General features: G+C 45.8%; 1 protein-coding gene across 6 annotated transcripts in view; it reads left to right on the plus strand.

Moving 5' to 3' along the window:
* dac (dachshund family transcription factor) overlaps window positions 1–22,986 on the plus strand; it is a 170,269-nt gene that overhangs the window by 115,177 nt on the left and 32,106 nt on the right. For all 6 annotated transcript variants that reach the window (XM_029304296.2, XM_029304312.2, XM_029304290.2 and 3 more), the window contains 2 exons: window positions 359–586; window positions 17,715–17,798. In XM_029304296.2, coding sequence (XP_029160129.1) covers window positions 359–586; window positions 17,715–17,798 — 312 coding nt within the window. The remainder of the gene's footprint in view (window positions 1–358; window positions 587–17,714; window positions 17,799–22,986) is intronic.

Consider the following 22,986-nt stretch of genomic DNA (forward strand, 5'->3'; position numbering starts at 1 on the left):
TGGTTGTGTTCCCCTCGATATTTCATAGCGAGATGCTGAACAGCCGGTCGGTCGAGACGCGACTAATCGTCCGAGGAATGCCGTGTAGCGTTCAATCCGTGAATTTAATTCGCCCGCGTTGACGTTAAATCAAAAAGTGGCGAAGGGTAACAAGTAGTCGTCGCGAGATTACGACTTCGAGACACGCACGCGATATAAGTCTCGGGAGAGGCCCCTCCTTTACATCGGGCGTTGTTCGACGTTCGTTACGTTCGTTGTGGCGAATTTATCATTGACGTTTTGCTCTCGACAACGCGGAGCTATTTATTTATCGCCGACGAGGATTCTGCGGAAGTGAGATGGAAATATTACTTTTCAGATTTGTCAGACGTGCCGGAGAATCTGCCGTTGCCGGCACCGGGCTCGGAAAGTCCACCCCAGGCCCTCAACTACTCGCAGATAGCCTCGGCGGCGGTCGCCGTGTCTCAGAGCGCCCAGGATCCCTCGGTCTCGAGTACGGAGACCCTGCTGAGGAATATCCAGGGCCTGCTCAAGGTCGCGGCCGACAACGCGAGGCAGCAGGAGAGGCAAATCAACTACGAGAAAGGTCAGTGGCAAGGCTTTCTTAAGACACTCGAGGGCGCTCTCCACAATTTCATTATCTTCCAGCTCTCCCAGAACCACATTAAGAGGCATTAGTCCCTGTCCCATCTTCCTCGCCTCTCCGCGCTTCTTGCTCTTTATCTCGCTCTCTATTTCGCAGCCTCATCTATACCGCATCCCTTCCCTGTCCCTCAACTTTTGTCTCGCTTGCATCGCGTTAAGATGGCGAATACGCGAAATGGAGATGGTAATGTGCGTGTGGTCGGGGAGGGAGAGCTGGACGAATATCGTAAGACAAAAATGCGAATGATATATGGAATTTTGCTTTTTATCTCGAGGCAAACTTTAGCGTGTAATACGTACTCGACGCTTTCCTTCGCGCACAAAGTATTTTAATATGCGTGCGCTAAGCTGCGTATAACATAGGATGTAGTAATTCGACATGCATATTATTACTGCGAAATTCTGAAATCAATAAAACGACCCTTTGTGAGTGGCGTCTCGAAAGTGATTCTTGTAAATATTTTGCGCAAGAAGCGACGTGACCTTCCACCGATGAAATATCGCTCGTAAAAAAAAAAAAAAAAAATAATAAAAATGAAAACACTGTGTTTGGCGCGACGAGAAGATGTCGTTCGCGAGCGACTCGGAGGATAAATTTAAATGTCGTTGTCGCGTAGATAGAGTCTGTACTGCAGATTACGATGAGAACGTAGGCAAGACCCATTAAGAACGAGTCGGTGTGCGGCGCGAGATGACGTGCAGCATACGACTTCTTTCTCATTAACGGCGCGTGATAAATAACGCCGGCGTTATTATTAAATATCCTCGTCGCGAGAGAGATCGTCTCGGAACGCTTCGCACGAAAAAAAAGGGAGGGATCGACGCAAGAAATGGCACAAAGTAGTCGTCTCTCGCGCGTTGAGGTTTCTTCGGCATCGAGATGGAATTAATATTATATTACTCTATGATAAAACAGAGATTTTGATGTAAATTCTCGAGTCATTCATTCGATATCGATCGAAAAGTATATATCGTTAATCAGTTTAATTGCGATGACATTTGACAAAAAAATCGTATTATGATTGAAAAGATGATAACGCGCAATCGACAATGTATCTCTTATATGTCATTAGATGTAAACGAGTTGCCATTATAGTCGCTAATTGTTAATACTAATAGTATGCGATAATTCTATTGTCTAAGCTTTGTTGCGAAACGCAAGGGACGGGGTGCATCGCCGATAATCGCTGATTCACCAAGAGTCTCGTAGATGCAATTATGAAGAAAAAGGAATGTACGAATAAAAAGCGCTACGTAAAACGATATACACAACGCAAAGTTGATTTCATAGCCGAGCGATCGCAGTTTCTCGACGTATATATTATATTGTGCGCCAAGAGAGCGGAAAGAACATGCTCGAGATATTTTTTACGTAAAATTCAATTCTCGCGGCAATTTCGAACTGTCATCGATCGACTATATTTTCACTCTTATTTTCGCAACATGAATTAACGTTAAATTATCTGCATACATCTAGAATCTCTGGGACATAAACGTCTCGTCTAAAGCGTATAACTATAAACGTATATTGAGTGTAAATGACATTTAGCGTTTCTCTAAACACACGTACACATTTCCTTTTTAAAATTATAATCCTTTTAACACTTTATACGCTATATCGCGGATGCGGAATAAAATTGCCACATTTAGCGCCGGATGTAGTCTCCGGATTCCGTGCGCGAAGCACATCGGTGACTCTCGGAGAGGTCGACCGAGAAAGACTAACCAACGCCGATGTCGTCGTCGTCGCCGCAATCTTCGGCGGACCGGGCGGGCTCTCAATGTACAAGCGTTCCTTATCTGCGTTTTCGCAGGTTTTAAGAGGCGAATCCCCATAAACCCGCGTCCGCTATCCGGTCGGAGTCGCGCGTCCCACAACGGCGCGTTTAATAAATTCCGCGCGAAAGGTGACCACGGGACTTTAATTACCCATTAGCCGATACAAAGTGTCATTTTCAGGATCGTTAACTAATGCGTTTGCCGGCATTAACGTTAGGAATGCGCCGGGCATCGCGACCACGGCATTGACGGCGCTTAAGACGGCAGCTTCCCATATAGTTGCACGTGTGCGTCGATTCGCAGGGGATGAGGGAGTAGATTCCCCAGGGAAAAGAGAGATCTGAAAAAAAAAACGACGCGCGCTTCCCATGGCTAGTGGCCCCCAGCCTCGCGACTTAACGAACAGTCTTCGACGATTGTGCCTTTTTTCCTGTTCCGAAATGCACGAACACGATTCACTTGCATAATTCGTGCCTTGCTTTTGGCAACATTCCACTAACGACGTCGTGGATTCCTATTAATTCCCATTAAATCGCGCAACACTTGTGAGCAAGTAGTAAAGACCGAAAAACTCCTCAATATTATGACATGAGTTGGTGCATCTCTTTGATTTCCGAGATTAAATATATTATTAATGTCTTTCACCAAGATGTTTCAAGCATATTATTTGAACCGGTAGTTCATTGATCGCGCAATATCACCATAGGGAGATCTCCCTTCGGCTGGATAAGCGCGCGGACTTTAATAAGAAGGGACGCGCCCGATCGGGCGGCCTAAAAGAATCGGCTCTCGCGGACACGTGAACGTTAACGAGTTCATTTGGCGCGCGTTGTGACGTTAAGCTCGGAATGTGCGGCGGTTATTGCTGGTCGGCTTAACGGATTCCGCGTCGTAGAGATCTCCAGCGCGAGTCGATCGACAGGAGAGATGAGAAAAGGGTGAGAGAGGGGGCCGATAAAGGGCGCTGCTGCGGTACAGAGGAAGGGAAGAAAAAAGAACCAACGACGACGACGACGACGACGACAGAGACGACGACGGAGAAACGGGGACGATGCGGGACCGGGAGGGAAGTAATCGGAAAGAGAGTAAGAGAGGTCCGATTTAATACTCGAACGAGCAGCTCGTTTTACACCAGATGGTTTTACATACAGCCACTATCGTGTTACCAACCTTCGGCCGTATGGGTGCATTCGTATCTCCGTTGGCACGAGGAGATCCGGGCGCCTTCGTACGCGCTCGCACGCTCTTGCACACCTACACACACGAATGCACTTATGTATACGTACATGCATCGCGTTTGCTCGTCGGTTTCAAGCCAACCCGGTGGAGATGAGGGAATATTGTCGATATTACTCGTTCCTCTCTCTTTTTTTTTTTTTTTTTTTTTTTTTTTATTAGCGAGTCTCTAACGCGACCAGATTGCTCCTACCGTAGAGACGGGACTGAGGATTGTCGTCGTTGTTGCCCTAAAAAGAGCGACATACTATCGTCGCGCTCTCGCAAGCGTGTCGAAGAGATCTGAGAGCGTTTATTTATCCTCTCCACTCGACTCGAGTTTCGTAAACGCGCTGATGCACTGGGAGATTTTTATATGCATGCGACACGGAGAACCAGCGCGAACACACGCTCCGAAGATCGCGACGATCTCATTACGAAGACGCTCGTCCGAGCGTTACGCGTTATGCGTTTAATGTCGGCGGAATAACACGAGATTGAATGCTCGATTGAATAGGCTCGAAGGCAATCACATGCAGATATAATTTTCCAGATGAATGATTAAAAAAGGATCGTAAAAAGACCATTGATTTAATATCTCTCTCTCTCTCTCTCTCTCTCTCTCTCTCTCTCTCTCTCTCTCTCTCTCTTTGCGGCTTTTGAGATCGTATTCCAGGATTTTTGTTAGAGTTAAGTACAGTCAAGTGTGTGCGTCAATAGAACTATCTTATGATAGTTTAACGCGTTGTTTTTCTCAACTGAGGAAGGATAAGACAATCCACCTTATCAAGGATGCGCGCTATTCTCATTTATCGTTCAAATATTTGCTCGTTACGGACAAGGCGAGTACACTCTCGGAGCCAAGAGAAAGAGAGAGAGAGAGGGCCGGTAAGTTACATGCCGCACGAAGGACAATATGAACCTGGCCAGAGATCCTGGCGAGGAGCCAGCTAGCGCTGCGGCTGCTATCTTCGATCCTCGACGAGATAAGGGAAGCGTAGGAGCGGGATTATGTGTGTCCGGGCCCCACCGGTCCCCGGTTAAAGGGCTCCTCTTGGGAGCGCGGAATATAAAGAGGGGATTGAGTTGTAGCCGCGAGTGGAGGATCTTATGTAGATTCCTTGTAGATCGTGCACCCGATTCGATCGCGATCGGTTCTGCGTCCGGTACCGAGTTAATTAAAATTGTAGGAGCCCCACAACGTCTCTTTCTCCTTCTCCGTCTCTTTCTTTCTTCCTTCTCGAAACTCTTCCTCTGCCATTGCCCTTTGTCCACCCTATTCTTTGCCATTTTCCTCGTTTGCCGCGAGCGTAACGTCTTTCTTTTTCTTTTTTTTTCCCTCCATCTCCCTCTCTGCTTCAGCCTGGCTCCACGGAGGCTGCTCAGCGGCTGGCACAACCGCGCCTCGCTACATAAAATCCTACGATTTTTGGCCGTCGCTGCTTGGGAGGCTCCGCTCACGTGAAATCCTATTACCGCGAGCGACGGTGCGGCACGGTGGAGATGCAGGATGCGATCGCTCGTATCCTATACCACAGGGCTATCGAGTAGGTATCCGCGTTACGAATGAAACGCCGCTGTCGTGGTACATAGAGATACAAACGAGACGAGATCGTTTTCCGCGCTGATGGGAACTGCATCGCAATCGAGAGCCATTACAGTCACGCAACCAATGTCGTCAATCATAAATCCATCTGATTACCGATATTGCCTTGAGCTTTAAAATACCAGAAAGCAAAGAGTTAAGAGCTGTAGAAAAATTGCGTGTCGTTTATTTTTTTTTAATTTATAATCTTATCCTTAGACACCGCGTGTTGAATATTAAATGTACGATGTATACATTTGCGCGTGTTTCTCTCTATTGTGAATTCTTTCGATAGGTGTCTCTTCATCCCCGACAAGACAGGGATGGCGAGCGTAAATATTTTCAAGTGCAAACAGAAATATTGATACAAACGTTCACCGGACGTCCACCTACCGTGGTGCATTCGAGATGTTCGAGCCGGTGGTTGCCTCCTCTCGGCTCTCGCGGTTGAATGCAGACTGATTGATTTATGCTTAACCCTGCCAACCGACGACCCTCTTACCCTCCTCTCTTCCTCGGAGGGATACGTTAGCTTAACCGAAGCTATCTCTATATCGCACGGCGAGCAACCATTATCGCGCAAACTATGTACGCATACGTGTATCAGCGGCACGCTTGTTTTTTTTCCTCTCTTCATACTTTTTTTTTTTCATCCCCCTCTATCTCTCACTCTCGCTTTTCATCTCTCCTCATCTTATATGAGAATCAATAAGCGTTCGAGTATTCTCGCTGGATACTTATCTTTTTTTTCCGGAACGTTACAAAATTAATTTTAATTAATTAATAAAACTTTTTTTTTCTGTAAATGATTGTCGTGTTGCGAACATAAATTGAGAAGCGCGAAAAATGGCTACGCAGTTCGATGAAGCTGGGAACTGTTGTTTTATAGCATCTACGTCATTTCGCATCTCGGCGACTTTTATTAGTGTCGACTGTTTGCTTTAATTAACGCCGGATTGTCTTAGATTTAATTAAGAATGAATTCGATTTATTGACCTTCCTCGTGTACAATCCTCTCTCGTGCACGGCGCTTGTTGGGGAATCGTTATATGGTGGCGCTTAAACAGGCACCTTTATTGCCGCGTAAGAGAAACAAGGAGAGAGCTGCGCGCTTTGCTGATCTTCTCTCGGATAAAACACGAGAGGAAGATGAAAAACAAGAGGAGCACTCGCTCGTCATTGTGCTGTGCACGCGTAGTAAACAATTTAGTTTTCAAATTTTAAATACACCACGACGGCGCGGCGTAAAAGATGCTGCCGAGAGGAAGCTCGGAAGGTAAAGAATCGGAGAACCTCGCTCTCTGGAGTCATTAAATATTTTCTGCATGCTGTATGCTTTACGTGTATTATACATATATATATATATATATATTTACACGCGTATCCGAGAAGAACGTACGATGCCAGGCCAGAACAACTTCCTTTGCATACATCAATTACGTCTCTCGCGGTTCCCATTATTAGCCGTCTATAATTTATTACTTTCCACCTTACTAAGCATAATAGTTCCCATGCTATTCTTCGTACAACCGCCGCTATAGCGATGGCGTTACTCTTTCTAATATATATATATATGTATATATAATTTAACAGAAGGCCCCGTATACACAAATGCGGCCACAATCTCTGCATACATGTCTATGATGAGCTCAGGGAAGAGTTGACCTCTGACTTTGAGACAATCGTTAAGATAGCGCATTAATAGACTCGACTACAAATATTTAATTACCTTTGGAGCGAAACCGAGAGATGTTTTTGTCGAGGATTCGCGAGAGAGTGCAAAAGGTGAAAAAAGAAAAAAACCAGAAAGAGAAAACGACGAGAGGGAACATTATTTCAAATTCATCGACGAAATCGTAACTTTCGCCCCTTCTCATTCTGCATTCGCTTTAACTCTCACTTGACCGGGCGGTAATAGAACTGACAAGGAGGATGCCGCTTCTTGTTGCGTCCGACTCGATCGTGTATGCTTTTTGGGGTATCCTCGGAACTATCCTCCCGGTGCGCGCGACACGAGCCTCCACATCTCCGCTTATAACTCAGAAGCCTGGCCTTAACATGGACTACAAATTGTCGAAGAAAGGCCACGACCGTTTATCACACCCTTATCCCTTTACGTGTTTTTAATCCATTATCAATTATAAATTAATTTTACAAGATCAGTAGCGCGTTTCATCATATTTTTTACCTCATTACATTATAATGAATCTGATTGCACGGAGCAATTGTCTAAAAAAAATTAAACCTTTTCCGATAATGGGGACTTTGTTTCTCTATCAAAATCTCGCGAACTCTCGTTCCTGGGCGAGTTTGAACGCCGAGTTTCCAATGTTCGGAAAGGCATCTCTAATGAGACTTCTTGGTGCCCAGGTCGCGGTGGGCTCCGTTGTTATCCGTAAATCGACGAACGCACAAAGAACTGCGTACGCACATGTTTGTGGAATACGTGAGAAGCGAGAGGTATGCGCGAAAGATATCTCGTACAGGAGAGAGAGAGAGAGAGGAGAGGAAAGTACGAGTGTAAAAATCGCAAGAAACAATACAATGTCGCCAGTCGTGGATGTCGATGCGTTCCCACCCGCTCGAACCGGGGAACCTAAGCTGGAGAACGTGGTGGATTGTCAATTAAAGAAACAGGAGCAGGAAACCGTGCTCTGTATTCTCAGCATAAGCCACCGATGCAAAACGGAATCGAGAGAGAGAGAGAGAGAGAGAGAGAGAGAGCAGGGAAGGTGAAAACGGAGAATAAACGATTTGCGGTCTGAAACCGCTCCAGACAAGCCTGAAACGAGCGCGAGAGATACAGAAGATGCAGGAGGAGAAGGAGAAGAAGGTTGCAGCAAAGAAGCGAAGAGAAACGAAGAGAGGAAAGAATTTAAGAGAGAAGGGACCTAGGGCTAGTCGGGCTAATAAATTACGCTTAACACGGGGGGAACAACTAGTTGATTATTTATTTAATAATAAAAAGAGACCACGCACGGTTATTCCCCTCGTCTTTAGATCTGATCACGCACTTCTTCTTGGCGGAGTGTGAAAATAAGTTTCAATTTCGTCACGTTTATTTCATCTTTCGTATAACTTCGATATAACTTCATTTTAATGACGTCCTAAATAATACCAAGTCCGAGCAGATAGAACAAAGAGCTAGAAGTTCCTCTTCGATATGTGTTCATGGATCTATAATCTATAAATAACATTAATCGTTTCATCGAGAGGCATTAATTCGCGGAAAAAGATCGCATTGATTTTAACGAGCCGATTGGATCACCATGAGCGCGCCATGGTGAGTTATCAAACATTTTTTTCAATTCGCAATCTCGGAAGAGATCTCGCCTCGCGGGAGAGAAAGATACAACGATAAACCGCGACGAGCAAAGGTGTCACTTAAATTTTCGATTTAACGATCGCGAAGACATCGATCCCGGCGCTCGATTGTCACTTGGTCACCTTGCGTCTTACGAATTAAGTAACAAATGGCCGATTGTACGCGGAGGAAACGATCGAGAAGAGCCTTCCTGCGGAAAGAAATCTTTGTCTCCGGTAATTTCGCATCGACGACGATTATAAACCGAAAATTTACGGCATCTCTCGGAGTCCCGCGTTGAGGCTCGCAAAGAAGACCAGCTATACGATGGAGAGGATTCTTCCTCTCTCTTCCCTTTTTCTCTTCGTGTTTCCCTCCGTCTGGTCCGACGACTTTGTTTCACCGTGTGGTGGATTTTATCGCTGCCGGGGTATTTAAGTGTCATCGCGAGAAGAAAGAGAAGGCTCTCTTTCTCCGTAGGAGACAGAGAGCAGCCAGCAAGGTTTCTCCCTCGCGCGCCTTCCCTTCTCGGAATCGTGCCGATTTCGCGCGATAACGATCGAAATTAATTATGCTCTCGGTGGCGTAATTTCAGTATTAATTCCGCGGCGTACACGCACGCATCGCGCATTATCGCAATTTTCGTACGTATTCAGACGTAATCAGACAGGTCGCACGGGATCGCCGCGCGGCCGTTGATGATCAATTAATTCGCCGCGCTTTTCTGCGAAATTAAATTAAGACCGCTTCCGGATCGAGCTCGCGCGCGCGTCCGGATAAGATCTTTACCTGCGGGCTAAAAAAAATATTAATTATAAAGAAAAAACGTCGCGACGCGCCAATATCGATGTGGCGCGACGCTGAAAATAAAACGCGACTACGACGCGGAGGAAGACGACGAGGCGAGCTGGAGCATAGGATAAAAAGGAGAAACTTGACCTACCGCAGTTTTAACTACCGTTCAATTATACAGTTTGCTTTCGGGTCGTTGCGCGGTTGAATAAAGCGTGTAATTTACCGGCAATAAAAGGGCAGTAGTAACGGCCGCGCGTGAGAGAAGTACAAAGAGAGAAGAGGGAACATTGTATGTGTATATATATATATATATATATATATATATATATGTGTGTGTGTCGTTAACGACATCGTTTATTGCCGCGAGGAACGAATATTTTGTTACAGCTCGACGGCGCTCGCTCTTCGATTCGCGCTTAGAGAGCGAAGCTTCTCGCACGAAGCATGCGAGAGCACGCTTGATATTGCCGTCTACTTTTGATAAAAATATACAATATAAAAATGTGCGAGACAAGACAAAGAGAGAGGTAGCTTTTCGAGCGGTTTTTTTCAGATTATCGCGACACGAGAAAATGTCGTCGGACGCCTCCTCTTTTTCCACGCCGTGACGCGATAATTGGATTTCGAGACGACGCCTCCTCTCGTCAGCTAATGCGTATAATCGCGGATAACGCGTGCGGTAATCCGCGCCTACGACGCTAATTTTCTCGCGCGACATCAGCGAAGGATTAGACGCGGACTTGAGCGCGACGAGACAATAGAGAGAGAAAGAGAGACGTATATATGTATAGTGTTATATAGCTCTCTTCCGCGTCTCTTGATTTTATTTTTCTTCGTTTAGACACGTTTAATTATGATTTAATTAATTTTTTTCACACGAGTGCCTTCGACATTATCGCGGTTTGGCATTGAGAAACGTATCAGTTTCATCTTTAGCGAAGCAGCGCATTTATTCGAATCGGCTCGCTGACATATATAATTGACTGGTTGGTTCGGCCCGGCGCGTCCGAAAGAATATACAACTTCCGACTGTTCATGTTCTTAAAGATGGTATCGGCGCGTAGGTGCTGAGCCACTCGTTGATGTCTTATTACATCGGACGGTTATTTACGAGCGTACGCAGAAAGAAAGGTAAGAACGTGGAACGAGACGAAGAAACACCGCTGACCATCGTCGACCGTATATAGAGAGAACCAAATCCCTTCGACATTGGTTTCCTCGGCACGCGATGCAAAAAGATTATAATATATGTATATTGATTCTTATCATTTTTTCCTAGTGATTAATTTCTATTCCCGCGGAAAGAAGTACTTTATATTCATGATACTGCGATGGGGTAGTATAAACAATCTGATTGCGACATCCTAGCTTATTAATTTTACAGATTATCTATCCTTCTTCTTCTCCTTCTTCGTTATAATCGTATTTATATTGGAAAAATATGGCGATAAACAGATACAGTTTAACGTTGAATGTCGCGGTCCACGCGATATCAATAAAGTTAATAACGCGAAACTGCGATATAATTTGAAATTACACCTGCGCGTCGCATGTATAATGTACAGAGTCACTTTGAACGTCATACGTTGTATAGTTCGCGCGCGTTTATCGACATTTTAAGCGACGCATTCGCATCCGAAAGAGACGCTGCGCGAGGAAGAACCACCCTAGTGCGTTTTATTTCTCTCTCTCGCCGGCCCTGCACAACCTGTCGAGATAACGAGCGAACAGTTCTCCGCGCGACGCAACGACAATCTTAATGATAATTTTATACCGGGAATTATTGCCCGGTCATAATAAGCAGACACTTTTCCTCTCTCTCTATCCCTCTTGAATGGGGCGCACCTCGAAGCGTCGCGTCGTCTCCGTCTCGTGCTCATAATTCGAACGTGTTGCGAAGATGAAGATAGCCGGAGCGAATTCATTAAAACGATTGTTAATTACGGTCTCGAGTGACACGCGGGACGCGGGTGAAGGCCCGGGGGGAAAGAAACAGGGCAGCTGCCGCCGAGGTGAGGTGAGGTGGGTCCCGCGATTTTACAACTCGTGCCGTTTCCGGCGCACGCGATACGCCAGCACGCGTAAATTGCCGGACGAGCCTGCGTGAAATCAATAAAACCGAAGGAGTCGCTCTTTTCGGGTTCCTCCCGTCAAAAATGTCGAAGCTTTCGTCAAAAAATCGCGCCGATCTGATTAACTCGATAATTAAGTGGCGCGGAAGAAAATGCAAGGTGCTGTCGTTAAGGGATTATATTATTATTCGATAAACTGTGTGAAAGAAATCTCTCTCTTTCTTTCCTTTCTCGTTCCCACCGAGCCACCCAAGATTTTACGATCGCGAGCCATTAATGTCTCGCATAGCATGCACACGCGCGGACAGACAGTCGTAATAATGATGAAGATCCAGCTACATGGTGGCGAATAATCTCTCGTTGTAGAGAGGAGCAAAAGGTGAACATGAAAATGGCCAGTGGCGGATTGCGCTGGTCTGAGAAACATTTCCTTCGTCTTTCATTCTCTCGCAACTTTGTCGATTTAGCTTGAGAATCGGTAATGTTTGCGGTTGCCGATGCGGAAAAATTGAAAATATACATGTATATGTTGCTTGAGATTGTTTCTAAAGGAATCCTTTTTCATTCTTACTCACGCTCCCCTGCCAAATTATATCCCTGTCGAATTTTCAAAGACAAACTACTCATGAAATATTATCACACGCTAAATTATTCAAGCGACCAGCTCTTGTTACAGTTCGTAACTAAACACTCATTGGCCTTATCGGTCTTAATATCAGCACGGTTCTTGGATCGAGAAAGTTTGAAGTCCTTGTTCGCGTGTAACTCGAATACGCAATAATTCCGGCGGCTCTATCTTTGAAGGAGGGCGAGAATGGGATTATCTCGAAACGCGAAAACGCTCTTCGGCATATCTTGGCGCGAGAGAGTTTGGGCGGACAAAACTTTAAGCATCGAGTCGATATGTCGTACTCACGACGAGATATCGATTGTCTCGAAGAGTTAATGGAAATCATTTAGATTTTTTGTACCGTCTCGATAGATTTGCAGACTATATTTTTATTTTTTTATTTTTATCGATAGAAAATTTAAGGAATTAAATTTGTAAATTTAAATAGAGTAGTAAACGATACGTTACTAATAACATCATTATTATTTTATTGAAAATTACATATCAGCGGACATGTGAGGAAAAACTAAGATTCTCTTCTCCATTTCAAAAACTACGTAGTGAATAATAAAATAAATTTTCTTCATTCACACACACATACATTATTATTTATCGCGTACAATCGCGCGACTTGATAAGTCAATGCACTTTGAAGAAAATTCTGTGATAAATCAATCGATGAATTAAAAAGGAAGATATACCTCGACACATTTTACGAGGATAATCTTCCTTTGAACGATTCTCGGGAAGCAATAAATCGAGAGGTAAAACGCGATTTGCCCGGCGTTGATTCGCCGCGTTCGTGCGAAAATAATCGGCGAAGGAGAAGGCGCCTCTTCTCTCCGCATTCTCGATAGGACGAGACAGGAACCTTTCGATAATCTGCCAATGAAGCTGTGGGCAAGAAACCCGACGCCACCTACGTGCGCCGGCAGTTTTAGTGCGTACACCGAACTCGAAGAGAACTAGCTCCGCTGCGGATCTAATCCTATTTTCGTTAGATCCGTTAATGGTTAATGGGAGGCAAAGTGGTCAGCGACCGGAACAAGGGCTAAGTCCGTCTTAAATCCCGTAGGAGGAGGGAAACCCTTGTAGCCCTTAGCCAAGGACCGTAATCCGCATGGGATAACTGTTGGCTGCGCTGTTGCTTCGCCGAGTCAAACTGTGCCGAGTGCGCGAGAAAGTTTTAATTATTATCGACAACCCGGTATTCTCTCTGCATTCCGAGCGACGAGATACGCTTATATCGCGAGAAACTCGGAGATGGAATAGTTTACACGCGCGCGTTAATCCTCCACAATTGGTGGAGCGGTACTCGGTTCTCGCGAACGCGCGCTTCCATGCGAAATTTAATTAAGCTACTAATTACAACGAGAGATCTGAAATTCGCCCGTAACGTATTATTCGCGCGCGAAAGATCGCGAAGGATATCGCGCGTTGGAGTATCGGACAATTCAAGTTCAGCGGAAGGACTCATGCCCGGAGGACATGACTAATTCGCCGAGTATATACTTAATCATTATTCGACTGTAATATGTGCAAGGGTAGAAACAACAATATCCTCCTTTCCCGCGGCGTTTCGCTTCGCGCGGCGAATCTTCTCCCGTATAGGCAAATATCGGGATCAAGGAGGATTAGAATTTGGATTTGCGAAATTTATGAAATTCGGCCTTCGAGTCCCTTTGAGAAATACGATCGTCACTCGTTCGTTATCGTGTAAACTTTTCCTCGACGAAACTTCTCGAAGGACTCTACTCTCTTCGGCGTAAGGGAGACGCAAGTATAGCCGAGGATACACCGCAATGCAAATAAGAGAATACCAGACGCGCGATCCCCGAGGCTGTAAATTACCGAAATAATCCGGCGGTTAATTCCTACCCGCGCTTTATTACTGCTCTTGATCCGTTAAAATTAAATTCATAAATACCCGCCAATCTCGAGATCCCTTTCCCTCTCCCTATTCGTCTTCCTCGTTCGTAAATATTTCCACGCCGTCATTCACGCGTGGAAGGTCGTCGTCGCGCCTACACGACAGGTTGGATGTTTCGAGCGCAGGTCGAAAAGAAAAGGCTGATGCTTCGTAGGCGTGCAGCTAGACGCTCGTATATACGAAGGAGAGTGAGTTGTATAACACGAAAACTACATTATACTATTCAAACGATTGCAGGCCGCGCCGGGCAAGTTGACATTGTTGTTTCTGAGGGTCGCCCGAGGGCCCTGCGAATATCTTAGCGAATATCGTAGGATACGTACAGCTATGTATACGTGATATATTATATATATATATACATATATATATATATATATATATATATATATATAAAATATATTATATTATATTATAAATATTGTATTATATATTATATATAATACCTATACATATTCACGCGTGGATTGGTGCATGTATCTTTGATATGTGTATATACATAACATTTGTGTGTGTGTATATATACGTGTGTATACACCGTGTATAAGCCCTCAGGGCTTGTGAACGCTACGCCGCAGCCTCTCTCTCTCTCTCTCGCTCTCGTCTTCCTGCGACCGTATATACTAATCAATAACCATGAATCGCTCCGGTAACAGTGCCATGCACGTTCCGTTGCACCGTTATTGTTACTACGCGAGTGCTCGCGCCACCGTGAAAATTATTATCGCCTAGGTCCGCTCGCGATATCGTCCGCCATCCGGCGAGAAACTCGTAAATCGTGACGAGCGAAGCTCTAGGAAATCTGGCATCCGCCAGGTAGCATCATCGAATCATGGCACGTGAGAAATAAAGAAAAAAAAAGTGCGCGCGTAAAAAAATTTATGCGACAGGATGACAAAAGTATTCCATTTAGCCGCGGAAAAATATTGAAATGACATTACAATTTTGTTAAATGTTAATTATATTTTTTATTAACTTTTCTAATCCTGTACGCGTTATATCTACATGTTTTTGCATAATTTGGTTATTAAGAAGGATGATCAATCAGCATCAATTAGCATAGAAATGTAATACTAATGTAAAATATATATGCGTTCGCTGCATATATTTCTCCGTACGTCAGACTTGGAAACGAAATTGACCGACGGACAGTTCTCGTCATTAATTACCATCTATCTGTCGAGGTTAAAGCGATCTCGCCCGCAGCGGTTGGAAGAAGCGCGCACACACGATCCCAGAATTCTGTTTCGCAAGCGCGTCTCTGAACACGGCCGCTAAAATTAAAGATATAATTCTCGGTTTATGAGCCGGGTCGCGATTAGGGCTCGTCTAATTGACATAAGAATGATAGAAGGGCCTTTAGAAGCTGCGCGGTATCATTTCCTTACGAGAAAAGCGTAAAGCGCTTTTCACCACGGCTAATATTAATCCCTGCAATTTTAATGCTCACGACCCCGCAGCCAAATTTCAATAAGGTCTCTCCTCCCTCGAGCACGGGCGCCGAGCTCGCATAATTGATTTCCAGTTTTTTTCTCCATCGCGACAAACTTTTCCAGCCGCCCCTCTGTGTCCGCGAGATTCGCGTCTCGAGAAGAAAAATGTGTAAAATCGGCGAAAATATATTTCGCAGAAGGTGCGTAGTGTCTGTTTCTTGCTAGGAAACATTTAAAAAAAATCAGGCTATAATATGATCTCAAACTCGTTAGATATATTCCGAAGCAAATTGATTGAAAAGGACAATTGCGTGAAAAAAAAAAAAATGATGAAAGCTTTTCTCTGGTCTTCTCCCAAGCATCATGAAAGAAACGGAGGCAATACTCTGGACAAGGACGTTCGTCGCCGCGCAGATTCGAAAGGCGTTTTCGCGAGTGAGAGAAAGATGAGCGAGCGCGAGCTGGGTAATCGTTAAAGCATTTCGGAATCAAGTCGATCCGGAATAAGCCTCGGGGTGGATGCAAGGGCTGGTGTTTCGTCGACGACGATCTCTAATAAAGTTCAATTATCCCCGGAAACGTTTGAGAGAATGTAGAAGATACGGGAAAGGGGGTACCAGAGCCGTCGAGAGAAAGAGAAACCGGGAGAGATGATAATCTAAACGATCGCAAAGTGGGCTGCAGAAACGCGCCGAAATTGGCAATAACAGGGTGGCGAGGGGGAAGGAGGGAAAACGGGGGAAACACAGCGCGCGGCGTATATACCACGGGGCCCCGGCGCGAACTTCCTATTCTGGTTAGCATTCAAATTGAATCTTCGTGGCGGCCGGTCGTGAAGAGTTACCGCCGTTAATGGACCTCGCAAACGCTCTCAAATTGCTGGCAGACTGCTGAGACGACGCGGCCCTACCTAATCTACCGGCTTGATTCTCCGTCAGGTCTCTCTCTATCTCTCTCGTCTCGTTCCGGCCTGGACGTATGTCGCGAAACTTTTTGGATCCACGACGAGAGCCCGGGTCGGAAAATAATTGCTGCTAATGCAACGGTATATATAGCGTATATATGTATATCGGCCTGCGAAAGAGTCTTTTTAAAAGCTTGCGAAATGTGATAAGCGGATTAAAACGTTGTCCTGAATTTTATTAAACTCCCTCGATGAGCTATGAAAACGTCACGCGTGAGAAATAGACACGGATGGATACTAAACACGGTTATTTTCTTCAAAGTCCCTTTCTTGCTAATTGCCATTTTCAGCGTGTCCAATTTTATCCACTTAATTTTAATTTATATAGCAATCTCTTGTCAACGCCATCGCGAAAAGTCGTCCGATCGGTCGCGAGCTGACGTGCGTTACGAGTTACGTGGCTCATTGCCCGTCGATGTAATTCGAGAAGCGAGCGAGTCGAGGGAGAGAGAAAGAGAGAGTTCCCTTCCGCCGCGTTACTTTTCTTCCGTTAAACCGAATTAGCTCGCTTGATTTAAAGCCCGGAAACGTTTTATCGTGTTACTGTCTGAAAAGTGATTTCGCTCACCCTTCGGCACGAAGAACGTGTATAATTTTTCCGAGAGGCTCGGTAATTCGAGACGTCGTTTATATACGTGCTCTCTAATTTTCTCATTTATATGCTTACGCTCGCATATCTCAACGCGTCGGTTTGCTCGCAAGAACGACCGAACATTGGTCACCGCGCACAGGTTTCTTAGTCCCGTTCCACGAGTTTCTGGACTCGTCCTAACGACCCTCTAGCAGAGATTCGAAATGGCTAATTTAGCGCGGTGGCTCCCACGGGAACGGGGGAGTCGTGCAACTCGGAGAGGGAACAAGTAGTACGCGAAACATGGACTAAGCGGGTGGAAGAAGCAGAGGGAGGCGGGATGAGAGACCGGGGATCTCCATGTCTTAATATAATTCTATTAGAGGTAACTATGCGAGCTCTGGCCTGCGCCCATCGCCATTGGATTTAATCACGAACTCAGCCAACCGTGCGATATCCTCCCGCGCAGCACCTCTCGGACGATGTTGAAGAGATGGGAGAGGGAAAAGAGAGATGGATCGAGGAAACTCTTATTGTCAAACTAATCCTTCGCGTTTCTGAAATTTACGATCGCACGGCCTCCTTGACGGAGTCTCGAGTAGATGAGACCATTCGTAGTAATTATTCATGGAGGGTAGAGACACTAGGTCGTCTCGAGCATTCTCGCGCAAACTAAACTAGATAACCGAGCGACTGGTTAAAACTAACCAGAGGGAGAAGCGAGAAGTCGAATCGAACGAAAGGTCGCCCTTCTCGCTAGACGGAGTGCGTAAGAACATGTAAATAAATTTCCATTATCTTGCGTGTGTTACAGCCGAGTTGAAAATGGACGTTCTACGGGAACGGGAGGTCAAGGACAGTCTGGAGCGGCAGTTGCAAGACGAGCAGAAGGTGCGAGGTGAGTACCAGAGCATTTTACTTGGTCGCGAAATCGCGAGAGATCCGCCTCTTATGGATAAGTTGCACCGATTCGGGTGCCAACCTAATCCGTCTCGCATTTACAGCTTTGAGAAAATTAACTTGGTCGGCGCAAACACACGTACGCATTGTGCATCGAGCGGGTTTTCGAAGCGAGACATATATACTCGCCGATAAATCGAAAAGCTGTCGTGTCCGTCCGTCAATTCCGCGTTTATCGTATTACTCTACGTTGGGGGTCTTCGCCTTAAATCCCCGTAACGTTCCCTCGGATTCGCCTCCGATTTCGTCATCTTTTGGTCTAATAGTCTAATGGCAGGAAAGTGAGATCCGGATCGTCGAATCGTATCAGATGTCAAACTTTAATAGAATAGTTAGCGCTTCCCTTTATCAGCCACAAGATCCTACGAGTTGTGCGCAACTATTTTCGAAACATTATCTAGAATAATTTTAGACACGACTATATTTTTAAAAATGAACATTTCATGAATCGAAGTATCAGAAAAGAATGTATTATATTGTTATTTTAATATAAAATTCCCAGTCACTCACAGTTTTATTTATTCTTATTATAATTTTTCACGCATTAAGCGGGCAGATTCAATCCGACTACGTGAACGCGAACGTCCGCGCCAGAACTGGATCTTTGGTTCCCGCTCGCAGATATAATATCGCGGATTTTCGAGGCTCGACAATGTCGACGTCTCGTCTGACGTGACAACAATGCGAGACTCGATAAATATGTAAAAGTCGGGAAGAACGCTCACGCCATATTCGTGGCTTTACGAAACGCGACGTGCTATTCTATTCAAGAATAATGAGCGAAATGGTCTCTCTCGGGGTAAAACTGGCGCAACCACGCCTCGGAAAAAATTATGCAATTAAAATATTGTATATAGTCGCAAGGGGATTTCGTAAATATTCGATTATACATATATATATATATATATATATACATTTCTCTTGGATATTGTCGTTGAAAATGATTCCCACAAAGCTGGAATTTTCGATAAACACGAGGCGAACGTATAGACGCGAATGCGTTTCGGTCGATTCTCAGGAAAAACGACTCGGCGAGGCCAGGCCCTCGCGGTAACACGAGCCTGTGACAACAGCAGTCCATTAGTCAACCAGCTCGGTGTCAATACATGAATATGACAGCCAGTCTCACGGAATATCCTATCCATCCTCTTTCTCTCTCTCTTTCTCTCCCTCATCTTCTTTCCCCTATTGCTTCGTCCTTCCGACCGTAACGTCAAGCGAAACCATTACTCGCCCTATGATATCGCAAATATAGTAAATAGTCTGCCCGCATTGTGCGCCCTATCGATAACTTTATCCGCGCGAGAACGATGTATGCGTTCTCGGCGCATCTTTCGCACGCGTACGACATTACGTTATCACTTAAACTACAACGATGTTCGAGAGATCCCCGTGTCGTGTATCGTCGTTGATTTATATTTTCACAGAGTATATACCTTTACTATCGATTGAATTCTCTCGAAATACCTTCCAAGTACTTTCCACGTATGTATGTGTGTAGACATACATACCTCTCGTCGTATTTATACGCGACGATGAATATATCATCAAAGGTAATGTATCAACTCCGCGTCGGAAATTCCCACCCTCCGAGCAGAGGCGCGAGCGGACGCGAGAAAATTCCCCCGTAAAAAATAATAGTTCGTTAAGAGAGAAGCCTCTCTCCCCCGGTGTAATCTCGTCTCTCTGTCGAGGGCGGATCTCGCGGCGGTACGTCGCGTACGAGGCGTAAGGCGATACATAATTTCGTGCGTAGCTGCTCGCGCGGCTCGCAGGATTCTAAGATGATTGATGACCGGCCAGTCCCACGGATATTTACGCAGGCACTTCGTAAGACTTCCTCCTCTCATTCGACTAATGACCGCCTTGTAAGAGATACCGTGTCAACCTTTACCGTCCGCCGCGCCGGCCGACGACGACGACGACGACGACCTCGGGGTGCTTTAACGAGGGCGTATCCGTCGGCAGTTTTTCCGATCGAGTACTCCGCGTTACACACCCCTTTTTCCCCCGCGGAACGACGACGCACACGTGCGCGAAGCTTCTCTCTTTCTCTCTCTCTCTCTGCCACGAAGTTTAAAATACCAAGATGACAGCCCACGCGCGCGCATTTGCTCAGATCGATCGTCGGGTAAACTCCGAGTAACAATAATGATAAAAACATTGTGCGAGTTTAAAAATACGCGTGAGGCAAAAGTGTAACGCTAATTAGAAGGCAGCGCCGCTTCGGAAAGGAATTTACCGTTCCCCGGGGATGAATGTCTCGTCAATTACGTCTTCTCGTTACGCGATACCATTACGAGAGAGAGAGAGAGAGAGAGAGAGACGCGAGTGTCAACGACGTCGACGGAGGCTCGCTTTATGCGTGATTCTACGGGCAATTTGTGCTCACGGAATCGAAATCGTATATCGCGATATACGACGTCGAAGGGGAAAGCGACGTTATTAGCCCGTTTAGAGCCCCGCTTGGCATTTCGGTAAAGGTTGAAATCCTCGACCTCCCGCCGCCTCGGTGGATGGGGGTTCGTATTATCTTAGCAAGGGGCTGCGAGAAATCCGGCTTCCTTTGCCTCGGTGGTATCGCGAGAGCGGAAGTTGTCAGAGTTGAATGCGCGACTTTGTCGAGACGGCGAACAATGAGATGACCTTTCGCAGTTGACGACTATACGCAGCAGCGCCTCCTGAGCCTCGTGCTCGCGATATAAAGAGCAACGACCTCTCGATTTTGAGTTTGTTCAACGATCCTTCGAGGAAATCAAAATTGAAAATAATATAAATATAAATTGAGAGTGTCAAACAGGCAATAAGAGCCAAATCGCGGATGACAGTGCGTTATCCGCGATTTGGCTCTTATTGCCTGTTTGACACTCTCAATTTATATTTATATTACAGAGCCTTGTTAAATTCTTAATTTGAAAATAATAATTGATTAATTTGAAAATGAAAATAAATAAAAATCCATTGATAAAGTCTGGCTCGTAACAAAACTCGTTTCGTTTAATTTGGCCGTCAACAGAAACGTCAAAAGATTACGAAACGCAAGAATGGCGTCATTGTTTTATATATGGACCGTATGAGGAATTTTCAGTATCAATGCTTACGAAGCTCGTTTCCCACGTTTCTTTCGACGCTTACGCAAACGCGGAAGATTGCATTCAGACTTTGTGTTTGGAATAATTACGAAATCAGACTCCGGGTAGGCGTGCGTTGCTGATACTTACACGTCCGCGGTAATATTAATATTAGTATTGAAACGTTACGCGCGTACGATGAAAGAATAACAAACACGACGTAAAGAAACACGGATCCGATCCTCTGGCGGATATTCTGGCCGGGTTCGTATCGTAACCCCGGATGCACGAACGAACGAACGAACGAACGAACGAGCGACATTTTCGCGCAAAAGCAAAAAGCTTCCGACACGCGTAAACCTTTGGAACCGCGGAAGCCTGGGAACCAACAGCTGCCTTTGCCGCTGGTTTACACGGAGCTGCGGCCTCCCTGTAATTAGCCGAGTCGTTTGTCGCGAGACCCGTCGAGAGGAACACCCCTTTCAAGCCTTCTCACACCCCCTCGCGGCAATCTATAAGAGGTCCGTTGTTAGCTACCTCAAGTTGTACCGGTGTAAGAATAAAAAAGAAGCTTCGCGCGACAGTATTCGATCAATTACGTCGCGTTATTAAATCGCGCTTCGACCGGTTCGATCATCTTTGCGAGATTAAGAAACAACATTTTTATTTTCCCATAGAAAGAGTCGCGAAAAGAAACGACATTAATATCACCGATACGCGACGAGATTAGTCATCCGTAATGACAAACATTAGACTCGATCGTATCCGATTACGGTTATGGGAATCTCGAATCGCGTCGCTCCGCTGCGGAATTAATATCTCTCCTGTGTGAAGAAAAAAAAAAAAGTAACTGTAACGACCCGTTATCTCCCGCGTCGCACGGACGACAAACGGAATTGAAACTGCACAATCAACTCGCCGAGATTTATATACGACTCTCCCCTCGAATTAGCCGGGCCGTAATGCTGGGATCGGGTGTCGGTGTAATTGGGACCCGAGGGACTTTCCCGTGTTTCAACCCCTGCCCGCCCACGTCGGAGTTTGTGTGCCCTCTCGTTCGTTCACCGGACGAAGTCGACAACGCGATCGACGTCGTCGCGATCCGACGACAGAGACCAAGAACGATTTCACGCTGGCGTGGCGATGACTGCGAAATACCTAATATCGGGGGTACGTGAAAAGTAGGTCGGTCGATTGCAAGTAAAAAATTACGAGAACGCCGGGTCGCTATACTATATATGATTCGGCGTATTTATAATCGTCTCTTTTCTCCGGGAAAAAATGTGTTTCTTCGTTCGTCTCTTTATTCCGCCACGAGTCAAAGGCTAATTCTCGGAAGAATCGACGACGATAACGCCCACGATGACAATGTTGATGACAACACGGCGCTCTCGTGCGTAACGGCAGTCGATTCGCTTTGAAGTGAATAGCGTTTATAGCGATCGAACGGGAACCCTCTTCGATGTTGCAGCTACGTAAAACCAGAGTGGACGCAACCCCCCAGCCAGTCGATCGTCGTATGTATACGATGTGTACGTTACGCGCGCGCGCGCGCGCGCGCTACACAAATTCACACACGCGGAAACGTGCCAATGACCATCGTCACCCTTTCGCGCGAGGATCTTTCTCTCGCGAGTATTCTGATTCATTGAATCCTGCCGATGCTGTTCGATCCTGTTCACTGCGCATCGAGCAAAGTCACCGCAGTGGACAAACATTAGGAGGCTCGCGCGCTCGTACCGGAAGTTGGAGGGTATTAGCCCGTCGAGTGGAACGAGAACGCGTTATGCTATTGCCGGCAAAATGAGCACGTGGAATATGTCGAGCGAGGCGAAACGGACGGCGGCGCGCCGCTCGTCCAAAAAATATCGAACTTTCGAACGGCGACGACGGTACCAAAAATAATCGACGACGACGACGACGAGATGGTGCTCGTCGTGCCCCGAATGCCCCGCGCGGCCGTTTTTGTCGCATAATTCTCTGTGTACTCCCGTTTCAAATAATGACACGGCAAGAGCGTATCTAATGCACTGTGACAAAGAATTCAAAGAGAGC

The sequence above is a fragment of the Nylanderia fulva genome, unplaced genomic scaffold (genome assembly GCF_048542155.1).
Source record: "Nylanderia fulva isolate GAGA-0341 unplaced genomic scaffold, ASM4854215v1 Scaffold23, whole genome shotgun sequence".
In the NCBI taxonomy this organism is placed as follows: Eukaryota; Metazoa; Arthropoda; class Insecta; order Hymenoptera; family Formicidae; genus Nylanderia; species Nylanderia fulva.